General features: G+C 35.5%; 1 protein-coding gene across 1 annotated transcript; it reads left to right on the top strand.

The window, feature by feature from the left end:
• The first annotated feature begins 546 nt into the window (after positions 1–546).
• Positions 547–25683, top strand: LOC137396720 (beta-1,3-galactosyltransferase brn-like). Its single transcript, XM_068083030.1, has 8 exons — positions 547–598; positions 9604–9737; positions 10881–10895; positions 11941–12108; positions 14690–14812; positions 14961–15162; positions 15249–15493; positions 25256–25683. Exons 2-8 carry the CDS (start codon positions 9611–9613, stop codon positions 25426–25428), a joined length of 1053 nt encoding a protein of 350 aa, XP_067939131.1. The 5' UTR covers positions 547–598; positions 9604–9610; the 3' UTR covers positions 25429–25683.
• Positions 25684–26548: the final 865 nt, after the last annotated feature.

Below are 26548 nucleotides of genomic sequence, written 5' to 3'. Positions count from 1 at the left end.
ACCAAATAAGAGCGTAAAAATCAAAGATTAATATATTAAAAACCATTTTAAGGTGGTACTTGACAGAAAAAAGACGAATATATAGCCAACAACCAAAAATGCTCAAACCAGATATCGCAATTTGGCGTTAGCTTCACTATCGAGGAGCGAATTAAATGTGCAATAAGAAACATGTGATTAATAACAAAACGCCCATTTCCGGAAAGCTAATTGTGCCTAGGTATGTACGTATTCTAATCAGGGCGACAACGTCGTTGACGCTCAACAACAGTTGCACCATAACACGACCGATCAACATTGGTCGACCTCATGCGTTCTGTAGATCGGATGTCGTTTTCAACATTTGACATAATTGGGCGTGAAATGCTAGCTTGAATGGACGTACCATTGAACTTAAAACCCCTGGGGTTTTAAGTTCAATGGGACGTACTGCTTAGCGAAGGCCGAGCGATAGGATGCGAATTTTCTACGGCAATTTATCATAAACAAGATTAACTTTAGGTTCGCTACTGTAACATTTCTGTTATTGGTCAGCGGATTGAAACAATTGATTCAGGAACACGCGCATACCGCGTCGAAGTTTTTGAACCGTATAGTAGTTAGTTAATTCTTTATTTTAATAATAAACAAAATAGAACCGTATTCTCCCACACCTTAATGCTGTACCAGCAGCTGTGTTTTATGTCTAGTTGCTTCAACAGTATCGCACATTGAAATTTTATCCTAACGGAAATAGCCTAGTTAACCCAAAACGGTTTTATTTTCGCGGTATGTTATTGTATGGTTAATGCTAGGAATTCCCTTGTTATGGGTGCAATTGGAGAAATTATGTTATGCATAACTAATCCGATCTACACACAACATCAGTGTTAAATTTGCTTTGTCATTTGATTATATTTTTACTATATTCAGTTAGTGGACTTTTGCCTAGCTTGTGGGAACTAATTTGATTATTATTGGTTCAGGTACTATTGAGGTGTTAAGCTGTTGTAAGCAATACTGATATTTACAAGCTGAAACTACTTTATTCTATAAGTCCAACAGTTAAAATGCACAACTAACAAAATTCATTCTAAACAATATAATATTAATGACAAAAAGGTAAAATAGCCAATAAAGGTTACACCCCTACTCGAACGGTCGTCCATGTTTGCGTGCTCGGTCTCGTACGGCTGCAAGTTTCGATAGTCAGATGAGAGTCATAGCAGTCCTTATATGTAGAGGCTTGGTAGTTGAAATAGGCTAGTAAAAGAGGTTCTGCCGATGATGGAGAAGAAGGCTTCATAGGTAGGGAAGGATAGAGACTCCGGAGATAGAGGAAAGATAGGCTCCAGAGGCAGAGGAACGCGACTCAGCAACAGAGGAAGCCTCGGCAGGTCCTTGAGAAGGAGAGATAGGTTGATCTGATAGATAGACAGATGCTGAGTCGTTGGAGCTGTTTTATAGGAGCTGTTCTCTTTTATAGATGTCTCTGTTAGCCTGTGAGAAGGTGTTTAGGTGGTCAGGTTCCGTTCGTTATGTTGCAGAGGATTAGCATCAAGTGAACTTGTCTTAAGTAGTCACTTATGAGAGTATAATAATTGGAAATGATCTATCTATCTCGATAAAATATCTCTTGTGGCCCGATAAGCCTTTAGAGATAAGATGCGACTATAACGATAAAAGAGATCAGATATTCTTGTAAAATCGAGAGTTAAATAAAATCTGCTATTGAGCTTGTTCCATATATATATCAAAACTTCATGACTCGGTTAAAAAATGAGAACTTCATGGCATCTGTATTAATAGTGTGCCTAATATTAGACCCACGAGTAAAATAGGCGGAGTTGCACAGTGTAAACTTTTTAAAATCGACCATAAGGTCTTGATTTAAAATTTTCAGTAAAGTGTTTTTATCCTTAGTGCATCTTCTCTCTTCAAGAGTGTGCCAAGACATGTTTTCCATTGAAGATGTAATACTGTCATACTTTCTAAAACCGTTTGCCCATCTGAACGCTCTTCTGTTTATGGCTTCTAAATCCCTAATGATGTACATAAAATGTGGATTCCACACCTCTGAAGCATACTCCAGTAAAGGACGACATACACTAAAATAAGCCGTTCTCTTAACAGCATGGGAAGTTCCTTTGAGAGTTCGCATAAGCATGTAAAGGGTGGCATTAGCCTTACGCATAATAAAATTTATATGATCACTAAAATTGAGCGATTTAGAAACCTGTATGCCCAGGTACACAAAGGAATGGGATGAAATAAGCGGAGTGCCGCCATAACTGTATGTATGCAAAAATTTAACCGGCTCCATTGACGTAGATGTGCATTTAGCTACATTAAACTTTAGCTGCCAAGATCCGGCCCACGCAGCAACTCTGCTCAACTGGTCCTGCAATGCTTGGCTGTCGGACACGCAACTAACAGGCCTGTAAAGGATGGCATCATTGGCAAATAAGCGTATAGATGTTGATGGACAGTCCAAAGCATCTGGCAGGTCATTGATGTAAATGAGAAAAAGTAGTGGTCCGAGCACTGAACCCTGAGGCACACCCGAGGTCACCTGGGTCGGCTGAGAAAGACAACCATTAACGATGACCCTGAATGATGACTAACTCCAATTCTCTTGGTCGTGTCTAGTACAGATCTGATATATTTTAATGGTTTTCTGGCATGTGAATTGATGTCTCTTTCCTCATTGGCTACTTCCACAGGAGGTTTCTAAGCTGCTTGTAGATGAGTATATGATGACTGTCTTTACTGCTAGTCCTCTAATGTATTATGTGTCATGTTCATTGTTATACCGCATATGTCTCTGGTGTTTAGTCGTTTCTCCATTATGCTATCTGCTTTTGCTAATACTTTTATACAACACCCTTACATGATGACACCTACACAACACCAATGATTGATTATTCCTGCATTCCTGACTATGTTATGAATGTATGATTAATCATATCTGTGGTGTATTAATCTTACTGCGATGGTTAAGTGTCGCTGGTTTAGTCTGAGAGGCTTAGTCTAGATCTCAATGCAACCTTAGTTATGCCAATACCAAGATAGCATTTGGCATCAAAGATGTATTTTATTCTTAAAACCAACACCTTGTTACAGAAATAACAAAATTCTAAATTGAATAAAATAATAACACTAGTAAAAGCTAGGGATGGCATTTGTAGTTTGAAAAGATGTGATTGACTATCGTTGGAGTTGTCCCACCGATAGCGATAGCTATTGAATTATTAATGAGCAGACTAAGTTTACCGATAGTTATCACGTGACTTGGCAACTGGTAAAACTATCATATTATCGAGTTACCTGATAAGAAAAAACTTCACTAGCCAGATGACCACACGTGCCTGAAAAGATCAAAAGGAAAAGCTGCAGAAAAAAATCTGCAAAAAAAGCTACAAAAACTATCTGCAAAACTATCGGGTTGTATTCTTTTTTATTATTCGATAACAATATGTAAGTTTCGGATGTTTTGATAGGCTAAAATAGGCAACATTCATATTAAGAAGACAATTACCGACTATTGCAGTTGACTATCGAGCTATTGTGCAATCCTAGTGGAAGCTTGAGTAATAAGTATACACTTACGCTAAACAGCTGCTACGCTCTTAAGCTTGTCTCGTATGTCTACGAGGTGGTGAATGCAAAAGAGGATGAGCAATTACAACTGTCCTCTTTGATAGAAGTCTCTATTAGCCTGTGAGCATATGTCTAGGTATTCAGGCTGGTATCTAAATGTAGATGAGGGTTTGATATGTGAGTGGACACCGTCTCTGAGTACATCATCTGTTAAGTGCGGGCTGAGTAGGAGATGATGCCATGGTGGGATATTTCACCAGGAATATTTTGCCAGGAATTTCACCTCTGCCAATTGCTATAATAAAAAAGTTTAGATCAAGCTAGCTCTGCGCTCTATATCTAATAAATCAATTTTATGCTTTTGTTTAGCTACCTATTAAATAGCCATAGCTAATGGTTATATAAACTATTTATATTTATAAGTTCATTACATATTATGAGAATATGAATTATGAATAAACTACATTTGTAATAGTTTGTTATTATTCATACATGGAACCATTATTACTGTTATACTTTAATTATACACTATTGTTCCATCTATATGTTAGTTTATTACATAGTATGAGCGTGAATAAACCACATTTGTTATAGCTTGTGTTATTATTCATACAGAAACCTAACAGTGTTTATGTGTGAAATAATTAGCAAGTTATGGCTAGATATACAAATTTAAGGATGGGAAATGAGTGAATGTAAAAAATATTCTTTGAAAGCAATTTATAATAAATAACAAACGTTAAAGGTAATATTAAGTAACAATAAAAAATAATTGGCTTTTTTGGCGTGTGCAATCGCAATAAGGATAAATATGGTAAGAACGTAGAGAATAGTGAGAACGGCTTAGCCTAATGGTGGTTCGGGTTTGTAAATAAATCATTTGAATGTCACAGAGTTCACATCCTCTGTAAAGCTGATTTTTCATTGTTAGATTTAGATTGCTATAACTGGGCACATGGACAACGGAAAACCAAAAGACACTGCAATATCTATATATATATATATATTTATATATTTTTTGAATATATATATATAATTGAACCATAACTGCCACGAACAGCTATCATTGTTTGTTCATAGGTAAATTAGACACGCATACAGATATGGACAGCATACAGACAACTCTTCGAAGTTGTTCCTCACAAAGCCTGTTTTAGGGCCACCATTCTTTTCATAGTGTGTTCTTTAGAATATCGCCCTTGATTTTTAGGTTTTTACAAGTGTACCGGGAAGTCACATGTAAAATCTACTCATGTCAAAAGATTGATTGAAGTCAGTGGAAGTGTAGCATATTACATTTGTATATTTATAGCACAGTTTGGTATGGTACTCCTACTGCTACTAATTAAAAACCTCAACACTAAATAAGGTAGTGCTTTTAGGGCTTCAAGGCCTCAACAAAAACTTGATAGTATTCTACCCAATCGACAACATGGTTGTAGGAAAGGCCTGTCATGTGAAACAACTTTGCGCAATGTTTCATGATCTTGCTGAGACTGCAGAAACACTCCAAACTACTCATGCGCTGATGTAAGACTTCAAAAAGCTTTCGACAAAGTCCCACATGCTCTCTTATAAGCAAAACGTAGACAGATATCTGGTTTAAATTCCATTCTGACAAATTGGATACAAGAATTCTTGACAGAATGAACGCAGCGTGTCGTACTGAAGAGTGAATATTCAAATTCATGTGCAGTATCATCTGGTGTGTCACATGGCTTGGTGCTACGGCCAACCCTCCTTATGTATGATAATGATTTATTAGCTGCTGTCAATTGTAACGTCAGCTTTTATACTGATCCTGCTTTTATATTCCAAGAAGTTAATGATGAAGAAGAAATGGTTACCTTCCTGGAGAATATACAGTGCAGAAAAGTGGTCTCAACGTTTGAAAATGCCTTTCAACTCTGCAAAAGTGCCGTGTCCCGCGGACCAAACCCTAAACCCCAGTTACAATATAAGCTTGGCTCATTGCATGTCCCATGGATAGAAAACACCAAATATCTAGGTGTCATTCTGCAATAAGATCTACACTTCGATCAACAACTGAGAAAACTAGTAAAATTTTGGAGGCAACCAAATATACACTTGGTACTGCATCATAAAACGGCTGGCTGTTAGCGTACACCATTCCATGTGGATCCATCTTAGAATACGGGAATCTAGAATATAGAATCTTAGAATATAGAATCAATACAATGTGGGACCCAACAAAGCTATGGTACACTAAATCTGCGACGTACAGAGTGGAGCTGTTAGGTTTGTGTGCAGTTTGAAAGGTCGTGACAGTATCACTGTAGCCACTAGATCTCATGCCAAGAAAGTGGCTCTTTGACAAAACTACTTATACCCTCGACTTGCCTAATAAGCTACTTTTCAGCAGTTTGACAACCACAAAGAAGTGGTGCAGCTGCAACCAACTAGCACATGCAATCAACCTGACTTCTCCCATGTTCAGACTGTTTATTCCACTTGACTGATTTTCTTGCTGGGTGAAACGGAAGCTTGTCTGTCTGTAGGCGGTGAATAGGGGTGATGAGCTTGCCTGTGCAAATTGTTAGATATGGAATCTGCTTGCCTAGACAATGTCGGTGGTCTGTTTTCATTTATCCTTTTTCAATTCGATTAGACTCTTAGCTAATTTTGTTTCTCTGAAGTTATCTCCTTGTCGAACTTTCCCACTGCCTAGCTGGCTTCTTCAACATAGATATACAAGTATATAGCCTGTTAGACTTGTTTTTTATTGATGATGCTCAAATTTCTTTGTTTTCATAAGTTTCGCTTCTGAGCTCTGACTTTATGTAATTTTTCATGAACATTTGCAAGCAATCTGTATTGTTCAGCTGAACTCTAATTGTGTATGTGGGCTTCTCTTCATTTTCTCATTCCTGAGGAATTTCCTGTTATGTGGTTTTTAGTGAATGTTTTAACCAACAACATCATTTAGTCAATCTATCTATCAGTAATTTTTGCATTTAGTACATAAAATAACCAGAATTGGCATCAGAAAATCAAATGATTTTAATCATTGATTAAAATCATTAATTAAAATCATTAATTAAAATCATTGATTAAAATCATTAATTAAAATCATTGATTAAAATCATTGATTAAAATCATTGATTAAAATCATTAATTAAAATCATTGATTAAAATCATTAATTAAAGTCATCGATTAAAATCATCGATTAAAATCATTGGTTAAAATCATTGATTAAAATCATTGATTAAAATCATTAATTAAAATCATTGATTAAAATCATTGACTAAAATCATTGACTAAAATCATTGATTAAACAATGTAACAACGTATAATAATGTAATAATAATAATAGCAATGTAATAATAATACTCATGTTTGTGATAAGCGGTTTGCTTGTGCATTTTTCGTATAAATATTCAGCAGATGAATGCATTAATGAGTTGAGGGGCATCTACAATGAAAAGTTGTGTGCCTTTTCCAACTGACGTGGGAAATTGCTCATCAGCTTTTACGCAGAATTCCTCGTAATGCAAATGTCTCTTTTATCAGCTTGACAATTGTTTTGTACATAGTGCTGCTCAACAAGCTGAAACATAGTAAAGACAATTCTGTCTCCACCGGTAGATTTCACTTTAACTCTTTCACTGCCGTAGACGCATAAATGTGTTTTCAATGGACGACTGCCGTAGATGCATTATTGCGACTTTCCCAGCAGTTGCGTAGTTACCTAACTTTATTATTCGTTGACAGCATAACCCACAGTCTTCAAGACTTTTATGAAATTGACAGTGTTATATGAAGATTTGTCGATAAAATTAGCCTAAAATAACGAAGCAATTTTAAACTTTTGTTTGAGAATTTCTAATTTAATAACGAACATTTCGTTTGTGTGAGTTCATTAATTACTGCGCGTCAGAAAACAGGTAATTAGTTTTGTTGAATACATTATAGCCAATTCAGATTCTGATTTTCGTGATTGTACAGATAATTAAAGCAGCAGCACTGTCTCTGATAGTGGTGAAAGTAATAATTTTGTAAGAGTAAGGAACATTGTAGAAGATCGTTTTAGCTTCGCATCGATCGTAGCTTCACACAGCTTTATCATCACACAAAGTATAAATCCATTGAGTTTTTGCATAGCAATAATGGTTAAAATGTTGGCAAATTAAAATATGTAACAAGAATGTTCTAGATAGAGATTGAAATTGGAAAAAATACTGTTTACATATCATGACGCAATATCGGCACTTTTCGGTAAAATGGCTGGCACTTGACAGATACCCAAATTTGTACATGCTTGGCAGTGAAAGGGTTAAAACTGACCAAATGAGTATATCATGTCTGATTGGAGCAAGAAATGGCAAATATTGGTTATTTTCTGCCTTTGCTCCCATCTAGTAAGCACAAATCAAATAACAAGCTGCCTTAATAATAATCTCAATCTACCTTTTTGAGCTTAATTTGGTTTTGTTTTGGTTACACCTTGCATGGCGAGAATATAAGGTATGCATCTACCAAGTGTTTGGGATGACCATTTGCGATCGATGCATTACTCTGTCATGTATCCCGGAGAATAAACATTTTGCATGGTAAGAAGGCAGGTCTTAATTTGCAAGTGACATACAGTATTCAGGCCTTTCTCTCACCTGTTTACTCCCTTCAGGCTGACCATTACATTGGCTTTCTTTATTTCTCACACTTCCTTAAATGTTAACATCAGTTAGTCTGGCATCATGATCAGCTCTGTTTATGACCACATATCAGCCAAAAGCAGTTTTTTGTCAAGCTTAGATTCCAATTGCGAGTGTGCCAAATTATTTGGCAATTCAGGTTGTATTTGTCATTCATAGTTGAAGGTCATGTAATTGTGTACTGTCTATCACTGCGAGCAATATTGTATTGATATATAATCCGTCAATATGGAAAATGACCTTGTTGTCTAGAGCACTCGACCTGTGAACAAAAGGTTTGGGTTCAATTCTAAAAAAATCCCTGACCCTAAATTGTTCTCGTCCAAAATCAAGTAGGGAGATCAGTCTGCATGGCTACCTGGATACAGGACTGAGACAGTCCAAATCATATATGTTGCATTAACTCAAAAAATTATTAAAGCCTAGTATTACTTGAATTTACGTTTTATTTCTACTAAACGTTGTGAAATATTTTCTACCATGTACTTTTATATGAAGTATTGCATAGGCAATAGTGAACACGCATAATCAGCAGTATTTGAACACCACATTTTTGAATGTCATCAAATGACTTGTCAATAGCTGTCTTTGGAGTCGTGGAGACATGCATGTATGTAGGTCTAAATTTTAGTCAGTTACAAGAGAACTGATATCACAAATAACATAAAATAAGACTCTGCTTAACAGGTGCTTACGGACTTTTTCATCTGAATTTGGTTTAACAGGATCTTCAAGTAGAATAAAAATTTTGTGTCACTTTTCGTACCTTTGAACCTCTTTTGTTGCTGCCTGTTTGTTTATTATTCATCAAACAGTATTTCATTTCTCTTTCGATTATAAATACATTTTTATATAAAATCAATTAAACAGACGATAACTTTAGATAAACACTTGATTACTATTAGTTTCATGCTTGGTAAGAGCAATCTTCAGATTGCTCTTACCAAGCATTAGCATTGTTTGGTAATAAATAGTAATAAATATATTGTAATCATGTAATAGTAATCAAGTGTTCTATCTAAAGTTATAGTCTGTTTTAATGATTTTAACTTGCTCTGATTTTATCATTGAGCACTCTGCTCAGATCTTACGCTTTTACTCATGTACATTTTTATATATATTGATTGTACATGTGTATAAATTCACATTCATATACATATATGTGTATATATACATCAGACATACGTATATATTTCTTTTTGCATTTCGTTTATATAACTCGGGCTTGATTCCACAATTTATGAAAACAACAGCATTTAGTGAGATTTTCTCAACCCAATAAGATTAAAAACTATATTGATTGAATACTATATTGATTAAAACTATAGATTGAATAATTTTTGGTTTCAGTTTGAGGATGCTGACTGTTCACCCCATTATACCCAGAACTGTTCGTTGGATACGGAGACATCCCTATCTGTTGTCCATCATTGTTCTGATCAGCCTCTATCCATTGTATCATGTTATAGCATATCTACACACAAGTGAGTTGATTTTCAGTATAGGAGTAAAGCAATGGCAAAGGCGTGTTGGTTTAATGCCGAATGTGATTGTGTTATGTTTAGGAGTTTTCTGAAAAATTACACTCCGTGAAGTTATCCTACAGACACGCATTCATATGTTGTGAAGTGCTTTACCTTCCGCACTTTAACCGCCGTTTTATCTCAAAATATGAACTTGACATGAAAGGTATAGATCTAAACGTAATTATCATGTGATTGATCAGTTTCGGCGTATTTTTCTCACGTTTTCACCGAGATTACACTACTCAAAGCTCTCAGGTGTTTCAAAGCGTGTGACCACATTCATGGGAACACAACTAGCCGGATTCGTGGCATGAGGGTAGTGGCAGTGGCCACCGAACACACCGGCAACATTGTCAGTGTACCTTACGTACAATAACACTGCCAGACCGGACATTCTTTTTGACAACCCATAGTGTGGGTTGAACCAGTGACCTCATCGTTTGCAGACTAGCGTGCTATCTACACCATGACTGCTTTCGCACTAAATGCACTCATATTGTGAAATAATTACTCATGAAACTGTTATTGTGTGTATTTTCTGTATGTCAAAATTTAGTTGGTAGAGGAGTTTAAAGGTTAATTCACATATATCAGCTTTACAGTCAGCTATAACAATACACTCGCATGCTCATATATGTATAGCAATAAATTGGATGTTGGTAGAGTTACAGACCAATGGTAGCCAGTTGTAGACCAGTTGTAGCAAATTACAGACCATGTTGTAGCCAGTTGTAGCCAATTACAGACCATGTTGTAGCCAATCATTCTAAACATTTTGTATCACGTCTTTCGTAGTTTTCAGCAAACTAGTAAACTTTTTTATGTGATTTCCTAAGAATCTTTAACAAGAATTAGTTGCTCTCGCGTTGATATGTTAATATAATCATATCTGAACATATTCCAACGTTATCTATTTTTATTGCCTACTTGAACCCATACTCTTTGCAGTTTTTATCATGCTGTAGTAAAATGCCCTTTAGTTCATAAACGTAAAATCGAGATATTTTTAGCTTCTGATAATGAACAATTTTTGGTAATCAATGAATATTTGCTTTGTTGGTTGTCTCTCTATACTCATAAATGATATTTTCTTTTTTGTAGTCATCAGGCCTATTGGTGAGTTTCTTAAATCATTTCTGTCTTAGTTAGTCTAATAATACTGAATATCTATTATATCAGTTGTGTCTTAGTTAGTCTAATAATACTGAATATCTATTATATCAGTTGTGTCTTAGTTAGTCTAATTATACTGAATATCTATTATATCAGTTGTGTCTTAGTTAGTCTAATAATACTGAATATCTATTATATCAGTTGTGTCTTAGTTAGTCTAATAATACTGAATATCTATTATATCAGTTGTGTCTTAGTTAGTCTAATAATACTGAACATCTATTATATCAGGTGTGTCGCAGTTAGTCTAATAATACTGAACATCTATTATATCAGTTGTGTCGCAGTTAGTCTAATAATACTGAATATTCATTATATCAGTTGTGTCACAGTTAGTCTAATAATAGGCCTACTGAACTAGAAACATTTAGTGTCTAGACTCTAGAGCATACAGCTAATGTTTTCAGCAGTTTCTCGACAACCTGAAAAAGAAGTAGTTTACTTCTGTCGGCCTGTGTGCTTGGTTTCTTTAGCGAACTTGTTGAACGGTATTGTTGCTTCCTAGCAGTGTGGTCTTTCTATAGTTTTTTCTTATCATGCTTACTTTGGTCTTTGGTGTGTAGCAGATTTTTCTCTATTCAAAATGTCAACCATGGATACTGCGGCACTTTTAAAATGTTTTGTTTATATGTTGCATCTTCTATGACCTAGCTGGTAAGTTCACGGACATATTTTAAGGTAAAAGAGAATTTCAGTCTTTGAAAGGTGCTAACCTAGGTTTGTGATTTGCAACTTGAGAAGCACTCAACCTTATGATGACTTGTTTAGTGACATAGTTGAGCTTTTTGTTTTATAATTTACGTCTATAATTCTCCTAGCTATACTAATAGATCTAATATTTTATAGGTTGTTTACTAACAGGTGTATTAATTAGGCTTTTTCATAAAGAGACTAACAATAATATTGACCAGTCTTATACTCTGGGCATAAGAATTCTGTCTTTGATATCTGAAAATATCACAAAGTGTCAAGTTGTTTATCTTTGCAGATATAATACATGATATCGAGTCTATACCTATGTCAAAATATTCATGGCCTCTAGAAATAGATGCTCACAAGATAGTAGAGGAATATAGACGTGGCAGTCTTAGTGTAAAGCCAATCACACTAGACAATACAACTATAACTCTGTTCCCTGATAAAAAACACTGTCAAGGTGAGTTACTGGATTGAAATGTTGCATCAAATGTGGACTTGTCTGAGCAAAGGAATTATGTTTGTATTGTTTCAATAGACTGTATTTTGTGTGCTAGATATGTGACAGGTCGCACCATTTTCAATAAAAATGAGTCATTTTATATAGTGCACAATGAGCTACCAAAGTGAAACTTGATCATGTGCCTTAGACTTTTTTGAAGCCAAGTCACAATGACCTTTCTAAACGTCAACAAATAATACTGTTTAAAATCCAATCCATCATCTTTGAAGACAAATTCCTCAGATTGTTGTGTTGACCATATTGATCAACACCATTGATAAAAAGCTGTATCTCAGGTTGAATTGCTTCGATTTCAATTCCGAATACAGTTTTCAAAAGCTGATAAATTTCTCTATTACATTGCGCTAAAAAACATTTTTGTGAATCGACCTAATTTGTATTGAAAAGATGACCTGTCACATATTGATGTGACTTTCGTAGAAATAAGCCATACTTGAGCCCAAAACTACATACAAGCTGTCATGTTTTTATTTAAGTTGTAAGTTATATTTTTAATTGTAATTTAATTGTATTTTTAATTGTATAATTTAATTGTATTATACAGTTTATGATATATAAATCTTTCATCATGGGATGGAGTGCAGCATAGCTTTCATTCTACATCTAACGTAATTCCCGACAAACAATGTTCAAAGTTTTTTGAAACCTTACAGTTTTTTAAGTAAAAGTGAAAAAACTGTAGGTTTAATTCAAAAGAAATGGTGAAAATTAATGTATCTTTATTAATAATTCCCGCTGCCACTGTGTGTTGGGTGTGTCTGTCTGCTAATAATAATATATGGCCATCGGTTGAAAATCGACAATGATTTGCATCTTAGCAATGCATGCTTGGGTCGAGCAGTATGGTAGAGAAGAGGTGATCCAGTTCTCAGTATTTCTGGGACTGTCAAATTAACACGAAGGGATGGCTTTGCAACACCTCCAGTCTGACAAAGCCAGGTAGTCATTTCACTGTGCGAAGTACAGAGGTGGATCTCTAATGTGCCAAAGTTGGTAGCGTGGTACACAGGGCCTCCAAGTTATGGTCTAGATTTAAAAGACCCACCAATTTAGGTTTGAAAGCTTTTTGTCAGATCAGTTCTAATCAGGACTCGAACCACCAACCTCGTGGTTAACATTCGAAGGCGCTACCACTAGGCCACACTGTCTGTTGGGCTGCATCAGTGCTATATGTTTGCATATTTTCAGTCGATTTGGTCCAAACTTCACATGCACATGCTCCGTGCCTTCCACCAAATCACCAACATATTTTGGCTTCAACAAGTTGTCTGGTTCCTGATAGCCAGCCTCTCAAACAGTTATTTGATAAGAAACTCAAAAATCAGTCTTCACAAGCATTGAGGACAATTGCCATTAATGAAAATGTTCACGGAATGTTGTGATGAAAGCAGATGTAGCAGATTGCTTTAAAAATCTACATGCCCGCTGCGGTCTATCTGTTTAAAAATGAAAGAGAGGAAACCCGGGCAACTCCAGTTTTTACGCTTGACTTCACCTCGTTTTAGCTAGAGTAGGTTATACTCACCATCTCTGTCACCTGTCATCACCTGTCACCACCTGTCACCACCTTTAGATCTGCATTGCTAAGCCTTCATGGGACTAATTCTATTCATGGGCATCTCTCAAAGATGAACTCACACAAACATCTGAGTAGATTGTATCAGAAAGTCTCACCATTTTTTATCATTTGCAATTGTTTTTGATTTTTTAGGTGATCTGACTGCCAGAATGTTTTGATCGACAAAACTTGATCACAGTTCGAATGCTCCACAAATAAATACGTTTGAAGTGACATCACTAGTTGCTATCATTCCTATAGTTGTTATCAGCTATCGCGTTCATGTTGCAATGTTAAGCGTATTTATTCCGATGGTCTTTTTACAACTATAATAGGTGTCTGTAATTGTACATTGGGCTTGAGCTGAGCATTTTAACCGCGATCAAGTTTCGTGCATTTTGAAACATCCTGGCAGTTGGACCACCTCAAACGTAAAAAACAATCTAAAATGATGAAAAAACGGATACTTTCTGATAAACTCTACTAAAATTTTCTGTGAGTTCATCATTAAGTAACAAGAAAACCATTATTATTGATTATTTAATTAATTTATTCTTACTCTTTACAATGTTTGTTGCTAGTTGTAATTATTGGCAGCACTTATTAAGGGGTTGCCATAGGTTTTTGAGCAGTAAACAGATGATATGAATTACAGTTTATTCTTCTGGGACTATATAATCCATCTTATGACAATTCTAATGTTGAAAGCAAATTTTATTACGAGTTAAATTTATATGTAGAAGTTTGACTGTGAATCTAAGTAGTGAGTTGTAGCATCATTTGATCTAAACTCACGTACATTATGTTAGTATGTAGACCATATTTATACAGTTTTTTTTACACTAAGTTTAATGGAGCCATCTGTTTGTTGCCTTAAATGTGTGACATCTCTACTATTTTACCTCTACTACGTTACTCTCTACTATGTTACACTCTACTATGTTACTCTCTACTACGTAGCTGGCTGCCTTATCACTGTTCTCATCAAGACCAGAGTAGAGGACAGATTCAATAGAGACATGTTGAGGAGGACTTGGATCCAGGATCTCCAATCACATAATCTACAGCACAGCTTCCTCCTAGGTAGGTCTGCAGATCAGCTTTCTATTTAGTAGGTCTGCAGATCAGCTTATTATTAGGTAGTTCTGCAGATCAGCTTTTTTTAAATCTCTGCATCAGTTTTCTACTAGTCGATTCTGCAGCGCAACTTAAGAATGAAAGTCTATTGCAGGTCAGTGTAACAACACGAAATGCCAGTCTGCTCTAGATGAAGAACTTTCTGAGCATAAAGACATTGTGCAGGCAAATTTTATTGACCACTACTATAACAATACCATCAAGTTTAGAGTCGGTCTTCGCTACATGGCTTATCACTGCAACACCTCCCGATACTTGTTTCTGATAGATGGTGACTATAGCCTTAACGTTGACAGGTAGGCACGCTCTCCATTCAGCCTACTTTTGGTTCAATAGGCTTATTCACAGTCTAATATGTGTCATTTATGTCATTCCGTTGTAGACTTGTTCAATACTTGAAGGACTCCAATTACCCTAGGGACTTGTTTGCTGGCAAGTTGTGGCCTGCCTCGCGTCCCATTCGTGATATCACCGATCCCCATTACTTGAGCTTTGAGTTTTATCCTTACCGGTGGCTGCCTCCGTTCATCGCTGCCGGAGCCAATCTCATATCTGTTGAGCTTATCGAACCGATGGACATTATTGCTAAGTTCACAAAGTTCGTCGAGTTTGATGATGTGTTCTACGGTGAGTACCTCTCATTGGTCAATTGTTCTACGGTGAGTACCTCTCATTGGTCAATTGTTCTACAGTGAGTACTTTTCATTGGTCAATTGTTCTATAATGAGTGCCTCGCATTGGTCAAATATGTCAAAATTGATTCAAAAAACAATGTATGGTACAAATTGAGATCAGTTTTAGTTCAAGTTAGGGTATATCTTTTATGTATAAATACATATTTATTCCCACGACCAAACATGAGCGAAGCGATTGTTGGGGGTCCTCCCATGTTTTGTGACGATTCTGACGACCCGACGACAGGGATATTTAAAAAGTGACAGACGAGACGACCATTTACCAATGTAGGTGACGAGGATTGCGTAAATAGGATTACTAAAGGTACGGCTGCACGTAACGAATTTTTCGTTGGTTCGGAATTCTGGCCGAAATCACGAAAAACGCAGAATTAATCGGTCAAAATTCACAGAATTATTTGAGCTGTGCATGCCCACCGAGTTCGTCGACGAAACGCTTTTAACAGATTAAACAAATTATTAGCGAGCACAAATCTAGCAGCTTTAGCAATTAGTATAGTCCAAGACATGTACCGTGACACACAATAAAAATACGGAAGCATTTCAACATAGAACACACGATGTAACTGTCTAAGTCGCGCTATTATTAGTTAGCAAACACGACTAGCAAATTTTAAGATATACGTAGTCCGAAAACATAATGCGACACACAAGAAAATTATTACAGAAAGTTATCATAGTAAATACGATGCAACTGACTTGTTTGCGCTAGATATGTCGACATTCTCTACCGCAAAACTTTTGCTGCTAAAAAGGAAATATAATTAAAAAATAAACAAATTGTAGCTATAGTGTCCAAACAATAAATACATTCAATAACGCAATTTAAGTAATTGCATCGTGTGTACTATGTTGATTTGCACTTATACTTTTACTATTGTGTGTCATTATACGTCTCTTTGACTATACTAATTGCAAAAGCTGCTGAGATCGTGCTCGTTAGCACGATTCTAGCAGCGCAGAATAATTCTGTGTGTTTCAATCATTTCGTGATTTTGGTTAGAACCAACGGAAATTTTGTTACGTGTTGCCGTACCGTTACTAACTTAGGCCAACTTATTATTTGTTCATAAATCACCACGGTCAACCGAAACTTCACTAGTTTTGGTTTGAAGCATCTGGCCCAGCATTTATAGACTGCCAAATAATTAAAGCAATGAAATGCCACGACATTGACAGCAAATCCGTTTCCGAGTCTGTGACTGACAGTGATTATTAAAGGCAATCTCGGTCTATTTTCCGTACAAGAAATATAGCTCTAAAAACCTAAGACGGCTGTCACTCTTCGCGGAGTAATCAGCAACGCTCCCAAACATCACTAATGTGTTTGTGAAGGTCGCTGGTTGAGCCATGCTTTTGGTTAGCAGAAGTTCAAACCTAGCAAGTTTCAGATTTTTAACGCAACCCAGTGCCACCAGTATAGATATTTGTATTAAAATAACGAATGTGAAGAAAGAGGTTGTTTTGGTTACCAATTTGAAAAAGGTTGACAGTGATTTTAAAAGTGACGACAGTGATTTTAAAAGTGACGACAGTGATTTTAAAAGTGACGACAGTGATTTTAAAAGTGACTATTCTGACGACAGCTTTGTGTGGTAGGATCCCCATTGTTTGGGAGCCTTATGATAAATGCATATGTGCACACAACTCACGAAAATTATTCATCAACACCGTCGCAAACCCTTGTACCGAAATCTCATCAACAAATGTAACCATTTTTCAATGGAGTTGGTTAAGTATAATAACGATACAAAACACGTATAAACCTATTTAAATATGTTGCCAAGTCTTTGAAATTTGTAGACAATATCCTAAACCTTACACCCATCTGATCGGATTATACATAAATAGACAGATTAATTTGGTCTAAAATCGTTATTAAAACTTGACAAGCCTTATTTCTATCAGAATTAAGACCGGCCAACGAAACGCCGATAAGGCCGTGCGACAGAGAATAAAACCATTAAGTCGTGGGCATTTCATGAAAAAAAACGTGCACATTTTACCAGTGTATGGCATTGTCCAATTGCCGAAGGTTTCTGTAATTAACGTAGAAGTACTGAAAAGTAATTGTTTCTTTTTTTGCCGATTTCAAAGTAACTGACATTTTGGACACTTATGATGAGCACTTTGGTATTCAAACTGATGTCCAAAGCATTGAAAGTAAAGGAAATGACGATGATATTTTTTCTAACGATTCTTATGAAATTATTACAATATTTAATTATAAGAACAATTATTCGATTTTATAAGATTTAATTATAAGAATAAGCATTCGAATTTACAAGATTGAAGTATATAGTGACCGATGTTGGGCAATATGTTACTGTTATTATTTTTTTAAATAGTTTTGTTAAATAGATTTTCTAAAAATCTATATAAATATCACAACTTCTTGATATTGGTTGCTATGACGTTTTGAGATGTAAAAAAAATTGTGCATTGGTTTTTTATTATTACTGTATTACTATATTAATAATGCGGTATTGATTATTCTAATAATATCAGTGCATTTTACTTCTAATATTGCATTTCTCCTATTGCGGGGAGAGGTATAAACATACATGTATAATCTTTTCCTTTCATTATTGCTGTTTGTTGTACATAATAACACCCAGTACATTGCAGCTACCATTGCAGTTATCCTATTGCACTGCAGTGCCATTTGACTGCTAATATTGCATTTCTCAACCATCAGTACCCTTTCTTTTTTCCAATATCACTTTGATCGTGGGCTGTATGACAGGGAAATTTCTAGTGTAAAACAATGTTTGTATATATAAGTTCAAACTAGAGCATGTTTATTATATACATAAATACATATATATTTAAACAAGGAACTACTATTTGCGTGATACAGTTAGTAGTTATAACCATGGCGTTGCTTTCAACGTTCCCTGTACGTTTTAGTAATTATTTGCATGAAAAGTTAAATCTGCCATCGTCAATTCAAACCGTTTTTATATATGTACATGTACTTCGAAGTATCAGGACTGCGTTAAACAAGGAACCACTATCCTTCGTTTTTTCGTGACGTCATTTTATCATTGTCGGCCATCTTTATAGACAATTTTATCGTTAAAAACACGAAGCTTTTGCAATGAATATTTGAAAACGATGCTTTTGTTTGCATTTTTTATTTATAGTATCAAAATAACACCTAAAAGTACTCGTAAATAAAAGAAAAACGATCGTTTTCTACAATTATGGCGGCTTTTTCGTGAACGAGCTCATGTGCAAACGACTTGATGACGTCAAAAAGAACGATGGATTAGTCTGAGACAGTAATTATTTCTATAGCGTTATTTTGAAAGTTCATGTACCATCGTAAATTTAAGCCATTTTTTATATATGTAGGCTACCTACTTCGAAGTAAAAAGACCGCGTTAAACAGAGAACCACTACACCACTAGATACTAGATACCACTACTAATAGAGAACCACTACACCACTAGATACTAGATACCACTACTAATAGAGAACCACTACACCACTAGATACTAGATACCACTACTAATAGAGAACCACTACACCACTAGATACTAGATACCCCTACTAATAGAGAACCACTACACCACTAGATACTAGATACCCCTACTAATAGAGAACCACTACACCACTAGATACTAGATACCACTACTAATAGAGAACCACTACACCACTAGATACTAGATACCACTACTAATAGAGAACCACTACACCACTAGATACTAGATACCACTACTAATAGAGAACCACTACACCACTAGATACTAGATACCACTACTAATAGAGAACCACTACACCACTAGATACTAGATACCACTACTAATAGAGAACCACTACACCACTAGATACTAGATACCACTACTAATAGAGAACCACTACACCACTAGATACTAGATACCACTACTAATAGAGAACCACTACACCACTAGATACTAGATACCACTACTAATAGAGAACCACTACACCACTAGATACTAGATACCACTACTAATAGAGAACCACTACACCACTAGATACTAGATACCACTACTAATAGAGAACCACTACTAGCCTGAGACCGGGATCGATTATTGCTATTGCTATTATTGCTTTCAAAGTTTTAAAGAAAAAATGAAAAGCTTTGGAATTGAGCAACGAGAAATTAATTGTTAGCGATATAAACAATATATAAACAATTCATTATTAATACGATTTTGTGGACACTTCTACTGGTCAATTAATATTTTGGGCTCGTAAAAATCAAAGATTGTCAAAGAGGTGGTGTTCAATTAGAGGTATATTTGTCAATTTTGGTTGTTCGGCGTTGTATATGTTCATCTATAGCTATTAAAATCTTGGAATAAAGAATCCATAAAGCAGAATATTTGATCTTGGACCCTCCCGTTCACCAGTCCAATACCATACTAACTTAACCACACGAGCTTGATAGATTCACTAGGCAATATATGTCACTATATGAGAGCAAATACTCTACCTCGTTCGACCCTACCATGACGCAAAATCTTGAGCAGCCTGGCTCTTATTAGTAAGCTTACTCAAATTATCCATTGGCAATGTACCAGGCTAATAGCAAGTGGCAGACAACTCTCATTACCTCTCATTGTTTATAAGCTGATTTTTAATACTGGGTAGCACGGCTAGTTATATACAATACCGGCTAGTTCAGCAGTGCAGAAGAAGAGTTGAGGTCAAAAGATATTGTGGAAGGTATTAGACAACTAGAAGATGTTCGTTCCATCGAAAGTAACAATCAGAACACTGCTATCCGAGCAAACGATGAAAATATTTTTGTTTTAAAAAAAACGTTAATTTTTATTAACGTGCGGTACGTACCGTGGTAAACCATAGCCTACTTATAACATGAACGTTGAATCTAACTTAAATGAATTTAGCTTACTAAGCACACACTTGAAGGAAGTTTTAGTATGTATTTTAGTAAACTTCAACTTTCCAACTAAAATTTGATCACTCATCTGTTTTTGAATTTGTTTTTAATGAATAATGCTGAACTGAGATAGCGAGCAATGTATATCTCTTTCAGGCATTGTGGGAAGTATTTCTGCAAATAGCATATCGACATTTTGTTTTTTCGTCGTAATCAGTTCACCAACTGCCAACACTACACCATACTGTTGATTTCGTATGGCGGAAAACAAATTCGCCCTATTATGGCAAATTTATCATCTTATCCTATTATCGTGTTTGTAGAGTAAGGCGAAAAAATCTTATTACAGGGGCGTCATAAGCCATAGGCACTCTGTATTGATTAATAATTTAGTATAGTATTCAGTATAGGAAAGAGCAAAAGGAAGAGTAGGAACTGCATAACCTTGTGATTAGACATTCGTGTTTACAAGCTTGCGGTTGCTATCTTCGTGAGTTGTAAACCAATACGGAGTGGATTTTTCAATCCTGGATTCAGCTATAGCTGGACAGACAGGAATGACTGACGAAAAACTGAGATTTATATATAGAAAACTAATGTTGAAGATTGTCTAATTGTCTTTAAGCTTTGCCTAAATGGCAGGGGCGTTTCTTTTACAGATTGGGTATTTGCTTTAAAACTTTCACCAAGATACATCTAGAAATACTTTAAAATTTGATAGCAGAGTTACTATCTGCCACTGGTTCAATGTTTAAGGGTTGCACAAAAAAACAGTACACATGTATTAAGATATGTCAAAACCGGCACATTTTTTGTCTAATTATCAACAGCGTTGGCTTCAGAGTTTATATAAGTACTAGCTGGGCTACCTGGCATTGCCCGGGTATTAAAAATCTGTCTATAAACAATGAGAGGTAATGAGAGTTGCCTGCCATTTGCTATTAGCCTGGCACATCGCCAATCGGCAATGTGGAAAATTGATGAAAATTTTTATGGAATCGACGGAAAGCCATAACATAACGTCAGTAGAAGCCATAGCTCTTATTAGTAAGCTTACTTAACTTGATGGAAAATTTGAGCAAGCTTACTAATTAGAGCTACGGCTTCTACTGGCATTACGTCATGGCTTTGCGTCGTGACCGAAAGCGTTGCAGCGTATTTGCAACCATATAGCGACATATATCGCCTAGTGAATCTATCAAGCTTGTGTGGTTTAATTAGTAAGGCAGTCAGACGGGTGAATGGGAGGTTCCGATATCAAATCTTTCGCTTTTCAGATTCTTTATTCCGAGATTCTAATAGTTATAGCTGGAATTACACAAATCCACATACCTGCATACACACAAACTTAAAAAAAATAAAATATATATATATAGGTATATATTTATATATTCAGTGTGTGTTTATTTATATATATATAGATTTATAATATACATATATACATATGTATATACATATGTATATATGTAAAGTACGTATTAAATAATATATATGTGTACTGCATATATGTATATATTTGTGTAGTGTATATCTGTATGTATATATATATTTAGTATATATATGTAGTGTATGTATGTAGTGTATATATGTAGTATACATATGTAGTGTATTTATGTAGTGTATATATGTAGTATATACATGTAGTATATACATGTAGTATATATATGAAGTACAGTGCACCCTCGAGATACGATGTTAATTCGTTCCAGAGTTGGCATCGTATGGTGAAAAATTCGTATATCGGGGTATAAAGACCATTGTAATTATACAATGCAAACACCCCCTGGTAAAAATCGTCAATTTTGTTTATAAAAATGTGTACATATTGACAATTAGCAACAAAATAGTATGTTAACTTTAGTAATTATAGTTACCTACAGTAACTGTATTGTATTTAGTGTATTTTAATGGTTATGATCTGCAATAAAACGCAAAATTATGTGTGTACCAAATGTAGTACGTACGGTAAGTTCTTGCCTTCAAAAGGTACGCATAACATAAACTTTGAATTCACTTCAAGTAAGTTTAGCTTGCTAAGCCTACACTTAAAACTAAGTTTTAGTATGTATTTTGAACTATTTTACTGAATTTCAACTTTTTATTACGAAATTTTATCCTTCAGCAGTTCCTATCTTCACTTGCACTATAAACTTTAGCCTACCTGGTTGAAATCTTTTTCGACCTAAATCAATAAGGCCGAGCGATGCAGTTATAGAAAGCGGCCTCTCGCATACTTGACCATTTAATGGCTACCGAAAAGAAAAATAAAATTATATTTTCTATACTGGACGTACATACCTTTGGAGTAACGTAGCTGGTACATGTAGCGGGTAAAGCAGAGAGGAGGCAAAAACGTATCAATGCTAATTATGGTGCTGTACACTTGAAAATAAATTTAAAACGTAATGAATTGGAATTCATTGTTCAGTCTCCATTTCTGTCAAATTTTTCTACGAAAAAATTGATGGTGCAATGCAGAAAATTGCTAGCTAGCGCTTGTAAAAGGATCCAGAGAATGTGGTACAGTAGTTTGTCTTGTATGAAATGTGCACAAGAATCAATGTAACCATACATACAAAGTTTGTACGTATTTATAGCCTATGGGGGGGACAGGGCTTTAGCAAGCTTCAGAAAGTAATGTGGATGCGTCAACTATCTTGAGTAGCTAGTTATATGAGTTACATACATACATACGATGAATTGTATTCACGTAGAAGATAACAAGCCCATACGCAAAGACATGGTTAAACAAGAAAATAAAACATAAAATCAAAAGGAAACAAATAAAATGAATAAAATATGAAAAACATGCCACACAAGAGATAAATAATATATATTATACATGCATTGTTTTAATGTACCAGTCCACATCAGTAAATTAAACACGTGAAACATTTCTGCGAATGTGGGATTTTTTGTATCTTCTACATCCTCGCCTTTACAAAATGGTTGCTCCTTTTGAATGCTGATCGCGTGCATGACCTAGCTCATTCAAATCTTCAGTCGGAAGCTCTTTCTTGTGCTTGCTTTAATGGAGTTCTTGTTTTAATAATAATTGCAAATGCTGATTGGTTGCGATCATATTCCTTGACAATGTTAATAATACGGGTCCCTTCTTCTTATTTACGACATCCAACTTTGTTGACATAGAAATCATTTTTCCTTCGTTTTGTAACGTTTGTATCGGTCTCAGATTCCATAGATAACGAATTAAATGTAGATAGTTGTAGTTATATACGTATGCTGACTTGAAAGTTTATAGTAAAAGCTATAATAACGCTGCAAATGAATATTTGCTCTTGCTTGTGTATTTTGCGCGAAATTTTCCACGCGGACATGAGAGAAGTCGATCATCGTGTCTCTTCTAAACGTTCTAAGAACGTTTTCGGCAAACTATATTTCGGTGTCTTTTTTATTTCGACGCGTGTTATGAGCACACCGGCGGCCAAATTTTTCCTCGGGCGAAACTTTTTTCAAATTCATATGGTGAAATAAAATTCGTATAGCGAGGTGAAGATATCACAATATTTGACTTCGTAAGGTGAAAAAATCGTATATCAGGGTAATCGTATCTCGAGGGTGCACTGTATATATATGTAGTGTATATATGTAGTATATATACATATATATGTAGTATGTATATATATGTGTATATAATATATATTACCGTAAATCCTTATGCTCAAGCTGCGCGGCCTGTCGTTGGGCGCTGCTTCTGGTTCAAGGTCATAAGCCACGGCTAAAGCCAAATTTTTAAAACTTACGTGGGGCTCAGGGCGGCTTCTCGATAAATGCGCTCTCTGCTTAGTTCCGCGCTATAACCATAGAATCGCAGTCATGATACACATTTATGTACGGGGTTTTGGCGACCTAGTCGTTTATTTTCAAGGTCATGTTTATGGAATATTTTAGAATAAAGAAGAATATATCGCTCATGTTTAACTCACCACAGTCATAGGTAATTAACACCTTTTCATTCTTGACTGGCATCTTTCCATAAACGTGAAGCCCTCTAACAGTGCAATAAAAATATAGCTTAGACATGGCAAATAAGTTATTGATGCAAGGGTTTAGGAATTTTAATTCGAACTTGGAAGTAAAAGAAAATTCTTTTCAAGTGTTCTGATGTAGCCTGGTTTCTTATTCAAGAAGACGGGGCTATAGCGAAACCCGTCTTAACACTTTCGCTCCCGAAGGGGTCAAGGATGACAAAACCTCAGTCATTGGCCGCGGTCTGTGGGCATACGCGGCTTGTTGGAGAATTTTTTTTCTTTCGTGTGTCATCTGTTTTTGAGCTCAAGCCGCGCGGCTTGAGCATGAGGACTTACGGTATATTATACTCTACTAACATTTCTTTTAGTATGGAGCTTTCTAGGTAACAGCACTTACCGTATCTAAACCTATTCATTTACATTTACATATATGTGTACATTTATATAAAGAATAGGATAAGGAAGTTGTATGTTAATAAAAGGATATCGAACAGCCAAATTATATGTCAATATTTACTTTAAGATATGTAAAAAATAATATAACTGTTTCTTGTGTTAAATGATGGCAAATCATCAACTAAAATCTCACATAGGCCTGTAGACATTGTTGTCCAACTAGCTGTAGGTGTAACTTGTTTTTCACACAAGATTTGAGTGCAAGCATTTCATTTTACCATTAAGTACACATGAAATGTCAGCGCAGCTATAATCTGATTTATTAAAGAATTAAATGAGTTACTCTCTAAAATTTTCAAAATGCTTAAAATCAGCTTTTGGTCTATCGAGGTCTGGCTCACTTCCCTCTCTATGTTTCTTTTATCATTTACAGCAATGGTGGCTAAAAAACTTGGCATAAAACTGAAGGATGAATCCAAACTCATCCCTTCTTGGTACATCCCCAAACTTAAAGATAAAGAAAGTCACCAGAAGATTATTGGCTCGCACAGGTTTGGTAATTTGGCTGAGGTGGAATTAATTCACAAAATGCTTCATGAGAGATAACATTACGTAAGGCAGTCTTTCGAAGAGGGTAGTTATTGCTTCGTTAAACATACCAGAGGTTTATGGAAACAAGTGGTAGTTCACTGGAGAAACACCTGATGAGGTTTATTGAATAACCATGTCTATGAGATGGAAGTTGGCTCTATGATGGGGAATACTGTGCTGCGAGAAAATAATATTTCCTGTTGTAACGTTGTCATGGTATTTCCTGTTGTTTCATGTCTGTTTTGTATTCAAATAAATTAAATGTTTTAATATTGTACCATCTCATCCTTTACTTCTACACCAAGTGCTCAAGGATCAAAAGGTATCAACATCAGCAAGTTTTGACATGTCAGTGCTGACAATAACCATGTTGTAGTGTTTTGACCTTCACATAAGTTCCTTCTTATTCCAAATTTTCTGATTATTATGGCATACCTTTCTACCTCTCCTTTAGTCCTCATGTCCTCGTCGACTGATCTCTTGCCTGGCCTCCATTTTTCTCCACCTTCTATTCATCCAACAAAGTTGTAAAATGCTTTACCTTAGTTAATGCATTTGCACAAAAGCAAGTTGGACATATTTAAGCGTTGAATTAAAGCTTGAAGACTGATTTTATGTATTCTCCTTCGCAGTTTCCGCTGCACAATTAGAAACGTTGAACATCTTTGACAAATTTATTCAAAGGTTTTACCTAATACCTTGGGAAGGTATGTACAAGTTGGTTTGCCTAAAGAAAATAGGATAAAAAGAATTTCACCTACCACACAACAATATAAAACAACAATATTTGACAGTTGGTACAACGATATTTGACTCTAATACATGTATCATGAAGTGAAGTTTAGATTTATCTGCCCTTACAACAATGGAGCATTCAAATGCTGCCAGCTATGAATTTCTACTGCTGCATTATCTCATAAAAGCATATATAGCAATGACTAAAAAAATCTTGGCTATTTTTCTAGCTATACTGCAAGTTGAGAAATATGTAGGTAGATAAACCAAGCCATAGAAACAAATAGTTTGATTACAGCATCTGATGGCTTCAATGCTTGCATCATGAAACCTTGGTGTTAACGGATAATTTACTATTGAATTTTTATTGCTTCAATTTTGCTGTCATTTCTCTACAAGA

The sequence above is a fragment of the Watersipora subatra genome, chromosome 5 (assembly GCF_963576615.1).
Source record: "Watersipora subatra chromosome 5, tzWatSuba1.1, whole genome shotgun sequence".
In the NCBI taxonomy this organism is placed as follows: domain Eukaryota; kingdom Metazoa; phylum Bryozoa; class Gymnolaemata; order Cheilostomatida; family Watersiporidae; genus Watersipora; species Watersipora subatra.
This window is presented reverse-complemented; position numbering and strand designations above follow the sequence as displayed.

Bases quoted from the DNA above. Each gene is read 5' to 3' on its own strand.
- LOC137396720 (XM_068083030.1), top strand. From the start codon at position 9,611: ATGCTGACTGTTCACCCCATTATACCCAGAACTGTTCGTTGGATACGG. The intron at 12,109-14,689 runs GTGAGTTACTGG...TCTACTACGTAG, and splicing joins TGATAAAAAACACTGTCAAG to CTGGCTGCCTTATCACTGTT. The intron at 15,163-15,248 runs GTAGGCACGCTC...ATTCCGTTGTAG, and splicing joins TATAGCCTTAACGTTGACAG to ACTTGTTCAATACTTGAAGG.